Source organism: Pristis pectinata, chromosome 1 (genome assembly GCF_009764475.1).
Source record: "Pristis pectinata isolate sPriPec2 chromosome 1, sPriPec2.1.pri, whole genome shotgun sequence".
NCBI lineage: Eukaryota > Metazoa > Chordata > Chondrichthyes > Rhinopristiformes > Pristidae > Pristis > Pristis pectinata.
The window spans coordinates 106,485,696-106,503,582 of NC_067405.1; the positions used below are offsets into that span (position 1 = coordinate 106,485,696).

General features: G+C 39.2%; 1 protein-coding gene across 1 annotated transcript in view; it reads right to left on the minus strand.

Annotated features, from left to right (window-relative positions):
* The window catches only part of snx6 (sorting nexin 6), a 44,590-nt gene that overhangs the window by 12,738 nt on the left and 13,965 nt on the right, over window positions 1-17,887 (minus strand). The window contains exons 5-9 of the mRNA XM_052016643.1: window positions 15,752-15,873; window positions 15,540-15,663; window positions 13,682-13,777; window positions 11,041-11,146; window positions 9,893-9,968 (exon numbers count right to left, since the gene is read on the minus strand). Of these exons, the coding sequence (XP_051872603.1) occupies window positions 9,893-9,968; window positions 11,041-11,146; window positions 13,682-13,777; window positions 15,540-15,663; window positions 15,752-15,873 (524 nt within the window). The remainder of the gene's footprint in view (window positions 1-9,892; window positions 9,969-11,040; window positions 11,147-13,681; window positions 13,778-15,539; window positions 15,664-15,751; window positions 15,874-17,887) is intronic.

A 17,887-nucleotide genomic window follows, 5' to 3' on the forward strand; every position in this document is an offset into this window, starting at 1 on the left:
TTCAAGCACATGACAGCATCACCACTTGCAGGTTTTTCTCCAAGTCGCATACTGTCCTGACTTAAAAATATATTGACATTCCTTCACTGTCACTAGGTCTAAATCCAGGAACCTACCCCCCTAAACAGAACTCCTTAAGAGCAATTGAGGATGGGCAATAAATGCCAATTATAAAAAATGAATTTAAAAATGTTCTATTTACTAAATTTCACTATTTAATTAACAAAGATTTAAAAAAAGAACTCAGCTTTGCAGTTTTCATTAAACTCCAGTTCCAAAAATCAGAGGTCTGCCTCAAATCAACTTTTTTTTGTTAAAAGTGTGTTGACTATTACATTTATCAATTTTGTCCCTCATAAAACAAAGTTTCACCATTATTGCCAAAACCCATGAACTTTATTCATCTAGAATCTTTACCATCACATATTTCTGTGGTGCTATGAATGCATTGAAAATAATGCATTGCACAGTGAAACACCTCTTACTTTAATTCCAAATAAGTTGCTTCATTATATATTCCTGTGATGTTTAACAGTTTTGATCCACAGTAATGGCACTGCAATGGCTCTCCTGAGAGAGAATTTTGTTCATATACTGCTTGAAATGATGTTATAAAGATGATGTTTACAACATTGAAATAAATGAATGATATATAATGCAGAAGGTACATCATCTTTTGATCTGTAATTTATACTACCAAGCATGTTCATCTGATTGAAGCCATAACCTTTACCAGAGAGCAATTTACTTTCCTAGTTCAGAAGATAACTACTGCACTGTCGAGCTTAACCATTTGAATGCCCGATACGAGTGTTGAATGTGCATGTTCGTATTACAAATGATTGAAAAGTCTCAAAAGAAAAGTACCGAAATGAAATAGTTCATTTGTGTGTCTCATCTACAGAGACAAAGTTAAATAATGCTTTTCCCATCTCTCTGTCCCATGTCCGATGTTTAAGAAAGTCATTACAATGTTTCAGCATTGCTTGCAGGGTCAGAAAATCACTTGCAAACTCATCAGAAAAGAGCAATGTGAAATCCTGTTTAAAAGCTATAGGTGCACACCATTTAAAAAAAATTCAGCATTCAATGAGTTTCATATTAATACACTACAGTTTAACTGACACATGAATATCAAAAATAGAAAACTACACATTGAATTCATTTTGCTTATAACCATGACCTAGACTTATAAATTGAGAAGATTTTTTCTTCTTCAGAATAAATTTGATAATAAATCCATTAGAAATCTTATTATATTGGCCTGAACCTTACGAATTGAGCCTTCAGAATTGAAGTCTGCAGTCTTCCCTTGCCCATACTTAGCATGTCTGGATACTGATGCTTTACATTCCTGTCCTGAAATATACTATAGCACCACAGTCTGAACAGCAGAGGACCTCCAACAGTCCATCAAAAATCCCTGCCTGAAAATTATTGACAACGAAAGCCCAGCAAGAGCTTTACCAGCTGTAAAACATGCAAGGCATTTTTAAATGTTACCAACTTAATTTAATTTTTCACATTTTCAAGTTAAGTACAATTTAGAAGGGAATTCCTCCATTGCTTTACAATTCTCATTGGAATCAATGTAATCTCAGATCTTGGACCAGGCTTAATCCTAGGGACTCTCACCAAGGTGCAGTTCAAAGTTCCAGATCTTTCAGTAAGTTGAGGACCTGCATATTTGACAAGTGTATCGGTTCCATTTGAAACTCCCAGCATTTACCAACAAGATCCAGATGAATATGTAAATATGCAACAACATGTAACTGAAAAAAACCTGTTGATACTTTAAACAACTACCTTTTAAAATGTCAAGAGGACAATCCCTGCAGGATTTCTAATAGAATAAAAGTTTCTCTAATGAGATACTAATAGCTATTTCTTTAATAGATACTTTGCTCCAGTATTTATTTCAAGATGATATCATGGTCCTAACATTACAGAGTAGTATTTTAAACAATGATATGCATATACAAAAATTTTAGCTAACATTATTGCACTTAAAATTGGTCTGCAGCACACAAATGTTATTTAACGCAGGTAATGTAAAAGGTCACTGCAAGCCCAAATTCACAACTAGCAGGTTGATTGTGAGAAAAGTTAAGTGAAGGAGACTGTGTGACAGATGTAATCTCATTAGAAAAGTAGTAACTGATTTGGTGAAGGGTTAGGAATTCTCAGCACGGCAATTTAGGACTACAGGTCCTCCCTAGCCTACCAATGACCGACATATGTACAGCCCATACCTATGACGAGTGTTTGGGAGACCAATGGTATGGATATGTCACCTGCTGCGGGGGAACTCGGTAGGTGCCCATATTCCTATTTCTAAACCGTTCAGGTTATGAATAGTTCACAGGGACGGAACCCTGCCGTAACCTGGTTGTAGCTATTTGTTAAGGTAGTAATCAGCATACTTTTTAAATTTACAATGATCTGATCGTGAAGAGAGCACACAAATTTTAGGATATAGTGCATCAGGATATAAAATGAGAAATAATACAGGTGGCTCCACGTCATCTGCACATGCGTCAAGTAATGAGAGTTGGAAAAACATAAATTGTTCTTTTTTTAAAATTAATTTTGTAAGGAGTGATTTTTTTTATTCCATATCCTAGACTTTTTGATAGTAATTTATGAATTCCATAAACGATGAATTTCCATAACCCGACTGCCATAAGGTTGGGGTGGGAAGGGGGGTGTCCTGGTCTACAAGGCTCTGGTGAGTAACAATTTGTAGTGAACTATTCAGCTTTGATTTGTTGCAATAGGTGAAGGATGGAAACATGGAAACTCTTGATGCAAAGTGTGCAATCTGGTCAAATTCTTATACCCCATTCTCAATTTTCAGGTTTTGTGTTGTGTCATGGGTACTCACAAGTACATTCCCTTCACTTTTTACTTGCCAGTATCTAATTCAATTGTAGCACAACCTGGGAAACGTAACAGCACCAGCAACTATAATGTGGCACAATCTACCTTATGTATTCCTTTCTTTAAACAATTAATACATTGAGATGAGGAAGAACCTCAGAAAAAAAATTGGATCACCTCAAATATGAATAACACAGCTTTTACAATATTAAAAATTCCTTACAATCTTTAGTTACAGAAACTTAAAACGTACCACCATCTCTCTCTCTCTCAACAGACACCCACTATCAAGCAACATTCAAAAGAATACTTGCATTAACCATGTGTGAATGTGCTTGTGTGCACTGAGATGCTTGCATATGTGCATTTACGGAGGTGGACACTTGTGGGTATTATGGGATGTAGGGGTTGGTGTGTGATGTGGATGGCTATGTAAATGAGAATGTGCACAAGAAAAATAAACAAATTTCTTTAAGCAAGCAAGCAGGAATTGAGTGTTTGTAAATTAGTCCCAGTGTAAAATACTCCGAAAATGTTCAGTTTTAATGGCTTAATAAGCCATAACTACTGCTTATAAACTATCGCACCCCAAAAACAATTTTATCTATATTGCAAATTCGGAGGATTTCAAATTGGAGATTTTAAAAAGTGTTTATCTTTTACTTTTTGTAATATTTATGATACATAAGTATTTGTATGTAAACTTCGTAGATCTGTATTCCCTGGAGTTTAGAAGAACAAGGGGTGGCCTTATTCAAACATACAAGATCCTAAGGGGCTTAACAGGGTAGATGTTGAGATGTCTTCACTAGTGGAAGAGTCAAGAACAAGGGGACATAGCTGCAAAATGAGGTGTGATTCACTACCGTCTGAGAAATTTCTCTTAGGGTAGTGAATCCTGGAATTGTCTCACCAAAGGTCGGTGGGGGCCAGATCATTAGATATATTTAAGGTGGAATCATTAGATGTTTTTAAGATGTCACAGGAGAGGAGCTGAGGCCAGCATAGGTCATCCATGATCATATGGAATAACGAGGCAGGCTTGAGGGACCTGGTGGCCTACTCCTGCGTGTATTTTCTTGCATTCTTGTGCTCATTCACAGGTTCCAGTCTTAATTTTGCTTCCAGGTATGCCGTCCTGGAGAAGTCTTATTGTGATTGGCCAGTCAGCCAGCTGGTTGACATAATTGCTGTTGAATACCAGGGATCACTTGAATTAGCACCTGGGAGCAACAGGCACAAGGGGCAGTGCTTGCACCTCACTAGTCACAGTATCGCAACCCAAAAATTCCCTATTTATTCTTACCTTCAGCTTTTTGTCTGTTAACCAATCCATGCCTGTAATATTGCCTCTAATATCATGTGTTTCAATTTTCTTTAATCACCTCATGTGGCACATTTTCCAGCAATTTGTTTCTGGTTTTGTTTCAGATTTCCAATATCTGGCAGATATTTGCATCCACTGATTCACCTTCAACTTTTCTGCCAATTACAATCTTAAAAAATTCCAACAGATCTGTCAAACATGATTTTAACATCCATAAATCCAAATCAACTCCACCCAATCTCAGAGTTATTTTCTAACCATCCTGTTGTTATTTCCTTAATATTAATACATCTCAGGATTTTCCCTACTACTAACGTTTAGGTTAACTGGATTATAGTTCCCTTTCTTAAACACTAGCTAATTCCCAATCAACAGAATTTTGGTAGATATCAACCACTGCATCCATCTCCATTGCTACCTCATTCAAACCTTGGAACGCAAGTCATTAGGTCCTGGTGATTTATCACTTTTGACTTCCATTAGTATTTCCAATACTATTTTCTTTAAGCTCTTCATTCACTTTAAACCTGTAATTCTCCATTATTTCCAGAAAGTTACCTTCCAGAAACAGGGAAATAGGATCTGGATTAGGCCATTTGGCGCTTCTAGCCTGCTGCACCATTCAATACAATCGTGGATGATCCTCTATCTCAATATGACATTGCCTCTCTCTTCCCAGTCACAAAAAATTCTGCAGATGCAGGAGTCTGGAGCAATACACAAAATGTGCTGGAGGAACTCAGCAGGTCAGGCAGCATCCATGGAGGGAAATAAACAGTCAACATTTCGGGCCAAGACCCTTCATCAGGACTGGAAAGAAAGAGGGCAGAAGCCAGAATAAGGTGATTGGGGGTGGGGGGCTGGTGAGAAGCACATGCAGGCAGGGGATAGGTGAGTTCAGGAGATAGACAAGTCCAGGTGATAGGGGGATGGTGGGTGGGGAGGGGAGAAGATGTAATGAGATGAGAGGTGATAGGTAGAAGAGGCAAAGGGCTGAAGGTGGAGGAATCCAGTAGGAGAGGGCAGTGGACCATGGAATAAAGGATGGAGGAGATGGGCAGGTCATCAAGGAGGGGAAAGGGAGCCACAGGAATAAGGGAAGACAAAGGAGTTGGGGGGGGGGGGGGAGGGGGAAGAAAGGGTGGTGTTACCAAAAGTTAGAGAGATCAATGTTGGGGACTCCCAAGGTAGAATACGAAGTGTTGTTCCTCCAACCTGCGTCTGGCCTCAGTGTGACAGTAGAGGAGGCCATGGATAGACATGTCAGTATGGGAGTGGAATGTGGAATTGAAGTGGGTGGCCACCAGGAGGTCTCTTCCATACCCCTTGATGCATTTTCTGTGTAGAAATTGATCTATTTCCTTAAATATATTCAGCAACTTGGCCTTCACAGCCTTCAGTGGTAAAGAATTCCACAGATTCATCATACTCAGTGAAGACATTTCTCAACTCAGTTATAAATGTCTTGTCCTCTATCCTGAGACTGACCCCTGGTTCCTGAACACCACCCACCCCAATTCGTTCCCCACCCCCCAGGCACAGGGGAAACATCCTCCCTGCATCCAGCCTGTCATGCCCAGAAAGAATTCCGTAGCTTTCAATAAAATATCTTCCTAAAATCTGATGAATACAGACCTGGTCAACCTAATCTCTCCCCATACAACAGTCCCACCATCTCAGGAGTCAAGCTGGTGAACCTTTGCAACACTCCCTCCATGGCAAGAATATCCTTTCTTAGGTAGGGAGACGAAGACTGCACACAATGTATCAGGAGTGGTCTCACCCAGGTCCTGTACAACTATAGTAAGATATCATTGCTCCTATACACAACATCTCGTTATGAAGGCTAGCATACCATTAGCCTTTATAACTGCTTGCCGTGCCTGCAAGTTTCCTTTGTGTCTGGTATACACACAGATCCCTTTGTACATCAACATTTCCCAACCTATCACCATTTAAATAATTCTCAGCCTTTGTTTTCCCACCAAAGTGAATAACTTCACATTTATCCATGTTATACTGCATCTGCCATGTTTTTCCCACTCACTCAACTTGTCTGAATGATCTGGAAGCCTCTTTGCATCCTCCTCACAGCAGTTTATGTTGTTGCAAACTCAAAAATATTACATTTGGTTCCCTCATCCATATCACTGATAAACTTTGTGAACAGCTGGGGACCAAGGACTGATCCCTGCAAGTACCCCACTGGTCACTGCCTGCCAATCTCAAAAATACCCATTTATTCCTTCTGTTTTGTGTCTGTCAAGCAATTTTCAACCTGTGTCAGTATATTTCCACCAATCCCACATACCTTCTGAAAATCCAAATACAACACATCCACTGGTTCTGCCCTATCTATTCTACTAGTTACATCCTCAAAAAAATGTTTAAATTCTCTGCCATTTACTTATTCTTCAGTAATTTCTCCCATCTTCATCTGACTCACCTCCTGTAGGTGTTACTACATTATGTTTCTCAGTAGCCTATTAACAAATTCTACTTTATCTTTCTCTATTAAAGCTTTGATCCTCCTTTAATTCTGAAATTTTCCTAATCTTTTCTGCTTTCGCAGACAACATGGGCTCCTGAAGTTCTCCTTGATTGCTTTAGATAATTAAGAGTATGGAGGATGATCTTTTTGCCTCTTTATGTAATATAATAGAGTTCATCCATCACTAGCCAAAATGGACCAGCCACATAAACACCATAGAGCAGGAATGGGCTGCATATCCTGCAGCAACTGACACCTCAAATCCTTTCCAGCACTCACAAGACACAAGTCAGCAACATGATGGAATACTCAGCACTCATATGAATGAGTGCATCTCCAATATCAGTACGTTCAACAGTATCCAGAACAGAGCAATTTACTTCACTAGCACCGCTTTCACCACCCTAAACGTTCACTTCCTCTGCCAGTTGTGCCCCAGACCTGCAGTGTGCATGTCACTGACAAAATGCACCTACACTTCTTAGGCAGGCAGCCCCCTGGGTTCAAGGATGACTTACTACAACTCCAGTTTTATGGGTTCTGGAGGTGCCTAACGAAGCCAATGTAGAAACTACAGACTCTTCCACTAGTGGGGAAAGGTGGCTGACGAAGTGGGCAGGTGGGTGGTTTGTGATGTGCGCCTCCGCTTACGGAGAGCTTCTGTGTGCTCCCAAAGCATGACCTCAAACCACCCTGAATGCTCCTCTTCTTTGAGTGATCAGGGGCCAGAGATTCCCAGGAACCTGTTCAAATCTTACATTTCTCAAGGAGACCGAGCATATCCCTGAATCTTCCTCTGTCCGGTAGTAATCTCTTTCTGCGACGGAGCATCAGAGGTTGGCCTGGGAAAGGACGCTAATGTTGGTTTGCTTATCCTTCCAGTAAATTGAAGATCTTGCAGACGCAACATTGGTAGCATTTTTCCAGTACCCCGAGGTGCCTGCTGAAGGTAGTCCAGGCCTCACAAGCATATAAAAGGGCCAGGATCACTGCTGCTTGGTAGACCACAACTTTTGTGCCAGATCCAAAGTCTTGATGTTCAAGTACACCTTCTTTGTTTTGCATCAACTAAAAGTTTGTGCTGGCTCATTAAGGTTGGTGATGAATTTCATCACTGATGTTTGCCTTTACCAAGAGTTGGCTTCCAAGAAATTGGAAGTTGTCCACTTTATCCAGAGTCTTGCTCTCAACTGTGGTGCAGCAGGAGTAGGCTGATGGAGGACCTGTATTGCAGATGTTGAGTGCAAAGCCCATCCTCTCAAAAGTTCCAGGAAAATGTCAACAATTACTTAAGCTTGGCCTCTGACCTGCACAAATGGAAATATAGCTTGTATGCTGCAGCTCAACTACTGGAGTTTGGGTAAATTGGTTCTGGTTTGTATTTGTCACAAGATGAACAGCTTCCCATTATTCTGAAGATTACCTACACATACATGCAAAGTTTATTAAGGTGAGATGCAAGATATTAAGGTAAGACAAGAAAAATTGAGAATAGTTTTGGGGCAATGAAGCAAATTTGTTTGATCACTAATCTTAACTGAGAATAATTTTGTTGGTTAATATCATATCTTGCGTGCCATCTTGGAGCAAACACAAGATGAAGGCAAATTTAAGGAGGGCATCCCAAAGTTATGCCCAGCTGATGGAATCAAAGACTTTGGCAAGGTCAAAAAAGCCCACATATAATGGTTGATGTTGCTCCCTGTATTTCTCTTGATTACTGCACAGTGAAGATCATCTCCACTGTGCCCTGGATGGACCAAAAGCACCCTATGATTCAAAAATCCAGCTTATGAGTTAGGAGGCAGTCAAGGAGGATCCTAGTGGTGGATTTCCCTTTGGCAGACAACAAGGAAAGCCCCTGGTGGTTATCACTGTCAGAGTTGTCTCCAGTCTTTAAGATGGTCACGACTACAGCATACCTAACATCCACTGGAATATTCTCCTCTTACCAGATGAAGTTGTGGATTTGTGACTTAAGTACTTCACCATTGAGTTTCAGGTTTTCAAGTGGGGATATTGCATAGTACTGAGGCCTTGGATATGAGCTTCTTGACTTCTTGTTGGTCAAAAATATAATAAGGCTGGCCCAAATAGACTGCTGTGGGATAGAATCAAGGCCAATTATGTGAAGGACAGAGTTATTGTTAAGAGGGTCTTAAATGTATTTGTTCTAGTGGACACTGACTGGCTCCCTGTCTTTGATGAGTTCACCCCTGTTCCTAGCTCAGCATTTGCCACCAATGACAGCAAGTGCAGGTTCTTTAGTGCTGTAAAATCCACATGCAACCCATACACCCAAGATCGCACCTTAATGAAAGCTGGGATCACCTGGGCTACTCTGACTGAATCTCCCAAAACCATAACCTCTACCACCAAGGACAAGGGCACCAGGCACAAGGGAACACCACTACTTGCAAATTCCTCTTCAAAACATACACTGTTCTGACTTGGAAATGTATCACCGTCCCTTGCCACTGGGTTTAAATTTGAGAAATCCATACCCACAAGAAGGTCTTCAGCAATTCAAGAAGGTGGTTCAAGACCATTAAATCCTGAGCTTGATGGCAACACCCATAAAACCCCTAAAAATGAATTAACAAGCATAAAGATGTACCAAACAGAACAACATGCAACTCTGGTAGACATGTCTGAATCACTGCAGAAAGGACTGAAGAATATTAAAGGCACGGGTAACTAGTCTTACAGAAGTTCCTTATAGAAACCAAAAATCACTGTATTGATTGAATTAAAGGCTCAATACCCATCTGCAATTTTAAATGCCGTGTTCATTCTAATATCACTCTCTATCCCAATTCCTTCGATTTCCTCTAAAGCTACTCACCTTTTCTGAAATCATTACCATGGACCCATGTTATAAAAATGGCCACATTTCACGTGAGTATCAGTTGACTATTTTGCAGTGGAGGACATCAGAGATCTTGCTCTCATTACAAGTAAACTTTCAGGCATATTTACAAAAAAAATGGAATTCCTCACCAACATTTTCCTCGCCCTTGTCAGTAATACCAAAGCAAATTATAGTAATATGTCTACTGCCTCAACTATTCAAACAAGGTACATTCTGATTATATGATTTAATGTTCTGCCAGGAAAATGCCAATTCACAATTCAAGTGAAAATGTATTTTGGAGTACTTGGAAAAATGAAAACATCTAAAAAAGAAATCTTACTTGCATAGCTCTGTTGAGTCTTGAGTTCCTAAAGAGTACAATATTGAACTAATTCTACTGTTGTCATCTGCCACACCTGAAAAGAAAAAATGTACAATGCTATAGTAAGATACATTTCTCATGAACATCAGAAAATTCAGTTTATTATAAACGGTTCAATTAGTCTGTTTTGTGCATAACTTCTAACCCACGTGCCTGGAACCAATTTAAATTTCTTTCCCAATCTTTCACAACCCTCACAGAACATTGCAATAAACTCTCCCTCCACCCAAATAATGAATTGAACTTCAGGCTCATGAGGCCATTTAATAACTAGCACCATAAACATTCTCTGTGCCTGATGCAACAACGCTGCCAGTTTTACATAGGCTGCCACCAGCCTATCATTCCAAATTAAATCAATGGCCAATCTGTGGTTCCCGTAAATCATCACCAACTACCTGCACAGCACATGCCAATTAATTCCAGACTGCAGTGTCTGTGTATTTTACAGGCTGGAGATACAGAATGTGCTGGAGGCCAAGTCTGGTCGCATTCTGTAACATACTGAGCTGAAATAATTCACATTTGGCTCCTCAGCTTTGTACAAGGCAGAACTGGAACATTCAGTGTAGCCCCATTCACTTAACCAAAACGGCAAAGAACTTGCTTTTGTAAAAAAGAAATAATTCATTACTGCAAGTTGAATGGGGTATTAAATGTAATTATTAACAACGGACAAGCCCTTCTGACTGCACAGGTTGCCAAAAGAAAATCAGAACATTCCACGGGCAAGACTTTAGCTTCTGCCATCTTTGGCCAAGTCGCTGCGCATGGATTACTTTGCCTTGCAGGAAGGCTGCAGCAGCAAGACCAGCAAGGCACCAGGAACCACAAAAATTGAGTGATAATGGGCAGTGAGATCTGGCCCAACAAATTGGAAGTTACGTTATCTCTAACGAACCAAATTAAGCATAAACAACAATGAACTTTGTACTAGTTCATGCTTAGATTTTTCCACTAATTACTTGTCCCATAGAAATAACAAAAATCCAATGAAGGAATACAAAGAAATGAAAATGAACAGAAGTCTAAACTTTAAATATTCTGCATATTTCTTTGGCATTGTCTCACATTTCAATGCATCACAACAAAATAATGCTACTTACTTTTGTGTGACTTTGTCAATTTGTCAGCTTTGACAGCTGCGTCCTTTATTCTGTTATTATATTCCAGAAGAAAGGTTTTCTCGTGCTCGAAGAAATCATCAACATCCTAAAAATATTTTCTATTTAGTTTAAAACAACAACCCAATATGGAATTAAAACACTACTCGCTGAAACAGCATTCCAATAGCTGTATGATATCAAGATTACCTTTATATTCTCAGGCTCAAATTGGAATAGTAGCTGTCAGCTAACTAGTAAAGGCCAAATTTTGCAATTTTTTTTTGAAGAAACCAGTTGCAGCCTAACAAGTTCTTTTTATGCAGCTGCAATCAGTCTATTGCTCTTTGTTAAAAAAACAAACCAATAACTTGTTATTATTTCTGGATAGCATTAACAACTTGCATTGAGACAGCATCATTAACAAAATATCATTGGTTGCTGTACACCCAAATGGCACACAAATCCAGGGAGGAATAGGAAGGGTAATCAGAACTGTGATCAAAAAAGGTTGGCTTCAAGTTGAAGGGGGAGAGCAAAATAGCAGAAGAACAAGCAAGACAACTGGAAATCTTAAAACAATGGTGGAGTGCAGCGACAATGTATGAGTGACTAAAGTCAGAGGAACAGAGTCTTTGGAAGATGAAATAAAGCTTCAGGAGATGTCAAAAACTGGGTGTGACATGATAGTGGAAAGATTTTAAATCTCACATCTTGGGTATAGAGTCACCATCGGTCATTAAGGACAGGAATGATAGGCAAGTAGAAATTAACTCCAGGGAAGAACCTGGATGTCAAGCTTTGAACAAGTTAGGATATTCTGGAGGCCCACAAGGAATCTGTCAGATTAATCATTTGTAAGCAATAAGGGCATAATTAAGAGTTCCAAAATAATGAGGAGCTGAAGGAGGCAAGAAGGTGAAAGTAAACAGATGTATCTTTTAGTTACAGGTCAACAATTAGCACAATTTAGAGAAACCAATGACACAAATATTAGATTAATATAATTACAACACTAAGAACAGAAATGTTGTTGAATTAACTTATTTTACAAGAATGGTTTGGGAATTTGGTAATCTGACAATGTTTCTTATTTGTCTATGCCTCCAATTTTACAATTTTTCAACCTTCTAATCAAACCTTGATGTAGCTAAATTCTCTCTCCTGCCTTTTTCCTAGTCTATTGTAGTACATCTTCTTTATAAGCAGCAGCTACCTCACAGATAAATATCTTCAAAAGGTCTGAAGTAATACTTCCACTAAAAAAAAGAGATAACAGACCTAAAGCAATCTTGTGGCTATGGCACTAGTAGAGAAATTAGATATGACATAATTAATTTCAAGATATACATATTACATAGCTATTTTTATTCAAATATATTTTAGAACTGATACATTAAAATGTTAACTTAAGCAGAAAATTCCATTTAAGAATTAACATGTGAATTGATGCTTGTAAAAAATATATATTCTTTAAGAAAATTAGGCCATATTTAACTACTTTACAAATACATAGCCTGCAGGCTAGCAGCCATGATAAAACCAAGAAGCCATTTACCACCTTTGTATTTAACTGATCTTTTTTTTGTTTTATCATTGAAACTACACATCATTATTCTGTAATAATAAGCATATTATGCATAGTGTGTTCTTCACAAATAGAAAACCGGCCAATAATGGTATGATATTTTTCTACTGAAATTGAGGAAATGCCAACATTACTGCAGATTAAATATGGACCAATAATTAAAGTCAAGCGCTACAGTTTGGAAAATCAGCAAGCAATAAATTCAGCACTCCAATTTTCATACCATTATACATTTGTCACAAAAGTTAACTGATTTTGAGAGCTAGGTGATAGATTTATGTAGACTGGGATCTCTACTTTATCTATGGCTAATGGGAGGTATTAGTACATCAAGAGAAGATGGTTCTCCCCAGCTATCTCCTCTGCCAAAATCATTTTCTGCATCATCTAAAAGAAAACAGGCATGGTAGTGCAGCGGTTAGCTAACACCTTATAGCACCAGCGACCCGGGTTCAAATCTGGCCACTGTCTGTAAGGAGTTTGTACGTTCTCCCCATGTCTGCGTGGGTTTCCTCCAGGTGCTCTGGTTTCCTCCCACATTCCAAAGATGTACAGGTTAGGAAGTTATGGGCATTCTATGTTGGCGCTGGAAGTGTGGAGACACTTGTGGACTGCCCCCAGAACACTCTGCGCAAACACACCATGTGATTCGATGTACATGTGACTAATGAAGATATCTTATCTTATCAACTCCCTACACCTCTTCCTAACATCATATTGTTTCCCTCCATAGTTGTGCCTTGATATCAACAATGTCTAGCCAGGTAATATCCTGCTATCTTTTCTGAGAATCTTCTGTAACTACATGATCAAATAGAAGCTAAATTTAAAGTTATTAGAAACCACATTATGTTCCTGATATTCTTTTCCCCAAAATAAATACAAGATATAATAACTTTGCTTTTGAAAGGCTTTTGTTTGGCCCCATGGTTCAAATGTCTAGAAAAGGCAAAGGTAAATGGATCACTACATGGTGTCACATGGTTGCCAATAGTGCATGCTTACTATTCTGGTTTGATATGAGTTTTTTGAACTTAAAAAAAAACATGAATGCACCTTAACGCCCGCAACAAGGACTTCATCAGCTGACTTTACCACATTCTTAAAGAAATCTTCCAATTTCTCTTTTTTATTTTTTCCTCGAATACTCAGCTTTAAAAAAAATCAAAATACATACTGTTATTACATCTACCACAGTATTTTCTGAAGCGTCTTTCACATAAATGTTAATTAATTAACATTTTACTTCTAAAGAATTGGAACTTCTAACATTATTTCTCAATTTAAAAAGACAAAAAATGACAAGGAGCAAGGTTGAAGATGGAACAAAACTTGTGTCTTGGTTCTTGATCATTAGCTCCAAATGAAGGCACAGGCATTGGCACCAAGCTGATCCTCCATTCTATCTGGGGTAAGCATCAATCCAGACGGATAGCAACAGATACAAAAATATGGAAAACCTGCAAAGCCTGCCATCAAACCATAACTTTTTAAAATTTCTTTTTAGATAACACAGTAAAACAAACATAATACTTCAAAGGACACCATTTAATTTCCTCATAGGCTCAAGTCCCCTCTGCTGTGACAAATATTTTTAGGTATTTTGTGTCTTCATTTAACTAAATCCTTAAAAAGCAACTAAACAGGTAGCCACTCAATCTTCCTAGTTTTCCATCAGTTTCAACACTTAACATTCAATGAGGTGTAATCTTGCCCTTCCAAAACTATGCTGATCATTAACTGTTCCAGATAATATGTCCTACATATTAATGGTTCATGTGAGGAAGTTGCTGATCAAATCTTTCATTATTTTACTGAACCACTACACAATAAATATTTTGAACATTAATTGTTAACATAAACAAGCTAAATTAATTTATCAGTTAGCCACTACAAAACCACATGTATATTTGGTCAGCTTTTGAAAAAGAAAAAATTAACTCGACAAAGCTGCTAATGAGCCAAGTTATTCATACCAAGGAGAATGTTATCTGTTTTGAACTTAGTGCGCTAAATCCTGGAATATGGTTAACAGCCTTATGTTGGAAATCAGTTTCTGAAATGAAGAGACTACTGCCTTCTAAGCATGTCTTCATTCACATCAATTTAGAACATCAAAATTATTTGCAGAAAATATAGAAAATGGAAATCTTAAATCTCCTAAGGGATGTTAAAAACATCAAAAGTAATCTCTTTTCATCACTGAAGACTAAAACATGTACTAAAGTTGCATTCCAAGCAAAACAAAATGAGGCAAGTAATTCAGCACAACACAATGGGTTGGATCGTGCTGGACTCGGCCCACTGACCCAAGAATTATCTTTTCCAAATACTGAAAGCCAACTGAACTGACTTTTCACATCCTGCACGGTAAAACAAACTCCAAAAAGCAAAAAGGCCTTGGGTGTTGTATTCCTGAGGCTACACACCCAGAATATCTTGAAAACATTGTCAAAAAGCTTTTGAATTATATTTATCTACCTCTGATAGGGGCATTTAAAAATATTCAAGTAGATTTAATTATTTTTAATTTAAATATTGAAAAATAAAATTTAAAACACCAACAAATACCAACACATGACCTGCATTTACCTTTTTCCATAGGGTTAATACCTCATTCAAATGGCAATCTCAAATTCACTAACATCTGAGCAGCTCGTCATGGACACCGCATTTGGCCGAGCATGTGCTGAAATACAAGATGAGCTGGACTGCAACAGCAGATAGCTGGGGGTTCCTTATGAAACCAAGAGCCGTCAGTCAGTTTGACTTGGTCCCCTGACTATGACTATTGTCAAAATACAGGCATAATATCATGCCTTATTAACTGCAGAATCTTCATAAATTAAAAGCAAAAATAATCTTGCAAATGTGTACTATACATAAAAGACCTTATAAAGTAAACTCAACTGACATCTTGATTATATTCCAAGAAGACATGAAAGTTTAAGTCATTTCGTAGAACTGGATGTGCAGCTACACGACACAAGAATACTTCATGCATGGCAACAGTTTTCTTGAATATAGCCAGGTACTCACTGTAAAAAGAAAACAGTTTAATATCACCATTAGCAACTGCACAACAAAGTATTGACTTGTTTAATCTGCATGGTATATCATGCTCACGCTTCAAGTTCTTGTTTCATCTTTGTGAATTCTTCCTTGGTCATTGATCCTTCTCCTTCCCCGAGTTTCTGCAGTTTATCTCTTGAAGCATCAAAATCAGGCTTTGGAGGTGCTGGTGGGATCTGTTGATATGATATTTAGTTTATATTAGTTACTTCCATTTTTAGTATTGTTCTACTTTTGGCTTACTGGAAGAAATAGGGCTACAACTGGGAGTTGTGAACTGGTTTTCAATCTCAAATCAGTATTATCTTTTAAGCTAAAATATCAGACAGTCCAATGAGACCTCTTTGCAACCCACTGTTTTTTTTGAATGAAGTTCTCCTTGCACACTTAGTTTCTTTAAATCTTCTTTTGTACCTACATTATGGAAGATCCTTGAAAACACAAGTTCAATATATTTGTATTAGTTAAATTATTTTAGCTCTCTGCTCTGTAAAATACAAGTTATACATCCAATTACCATCTACTAGAGTCCTAAACTTATCTTTCCTATCTGAAACCATCCACGCTTGTCAGAGCAATTAAAACTTCAGTATAATTCTTTCAATTAAAAGCATCACTAACTACTGTACGGCTCATAATCGAACAATACGAGTGCAAAACAAAAAGCTGAGACAAAAAATTCTGTAGATGCTGGAATCTGGAGCAATACACAAGTGCTGGAGGAACTCAGCAGGTCAGGCAGCATCCATGGAGGGAAATAAACAGTCAATGTTTCAGGCCGAGACCTTTCATCAGGACTGGAAAGGAAGAGGGCAGAAGCCAGAATAAGGTGGTCGGGGGAACGGGAGGAGCACACGCAGACAGGTGATAGGCGAGTCCAGGTGAGGGGGGGATGATAGGTGGGTGGGGGAGGAGGAGGATGATGTAATAAGGTGAGAGGTGATAGGTAGAAGAGGTAAAGGGCTGAAGAAGAAGGAATCCAGTAGGAGAGGGCAGTGGACCATGGAATAAAGAATGGAGATGGAGAGGAGAGGAGATGGGCAGGTCATCAAGGTGGGGGAAGGGAGCCACAGGAATAAGGGAAGACAAAGGAGTGGTGGATTCCCAGAAGTTAGAGAAATCGATGTTGAGGCCACCAGGTTGGAGACTCCCAAAGCGGAATATGAGGTGCTGTTCCTCCAACCTGTGTCTGGCCTCAATGTGGCAGTAGAGGCCATGGATAGACATGTCAGTATGGGAACAGGATGTGGAATTGAAGTGGGGGCCACTGGGAGGTCCTGGCTGTTGCAGCGAACAGAGCGAAAGTGCTCGACGAAGCAGTCACCCAATCTACATCGGGTCTCACCAATGTACAGGAGGCCCTTCTGGTGCGGTCTCCTGTACATTGGTGAGACAAGACTTAGATTGGGAGACCGCTTCATCGAGTGCCTACGCTCTTGTCCGCCACAACAGCCAGAACCTCCCGGTAGCCACCCACTTCAATTCCACATTCCACTCCCATACTGACATGTCTGCAGGTTGGAGGAACAACACCTCATATTCTACTATGGGAGTGTCCAACCTGATGGCCTCAACATAGACTTCTCCAACTTCTGGTAACCCCCCCCACCCCAAGTCCTTCATCTTCCCTTACTTCTGTGGCTCCCTTCCCCTGCCTTGATGACCTGCCCATCTCCTCTTCTCCCTTCCCTCCATCCTTTATTCCATGGTCCACTGCCCTCTCCTACCGGATTCCTCCTCCTTCAGCCCTTTGCCTCTTCTACCTATCACCTCTCAACTTATTACATTTTCTCCCCCTCCCCTACTCACTTATCACCTGCCTGTGCTCCTCCCCCGACTTCTGCCCTCTTCCTTTCCAGTCCTGATGAAGGGTCTCGGCCCGAAACTTTAACTGTTTATTTCCCTCTACGGATGCTGCCTGACCTGCTGAGTTCCTCCAGAGTTTTTTGTTCTGCAACACACAAAAAGTGATTTGTTTGCTAACATTACCAACGAGGAAATTCAAAGGATGCAAGGAGAGCTCCTTCTCTGGCAACAGTACAATTAAAATGGACAGTATATGGGAATAAAGCCAATTTGAAGAGTAAAAAAAACAGCATGAGGAAATAATATCTAAAATATCACATAGAATCAGTGATAAAGAACCAAATGGAAACTCGTCAAGAGACAAGTTTGTAGGAAACAGAGGCA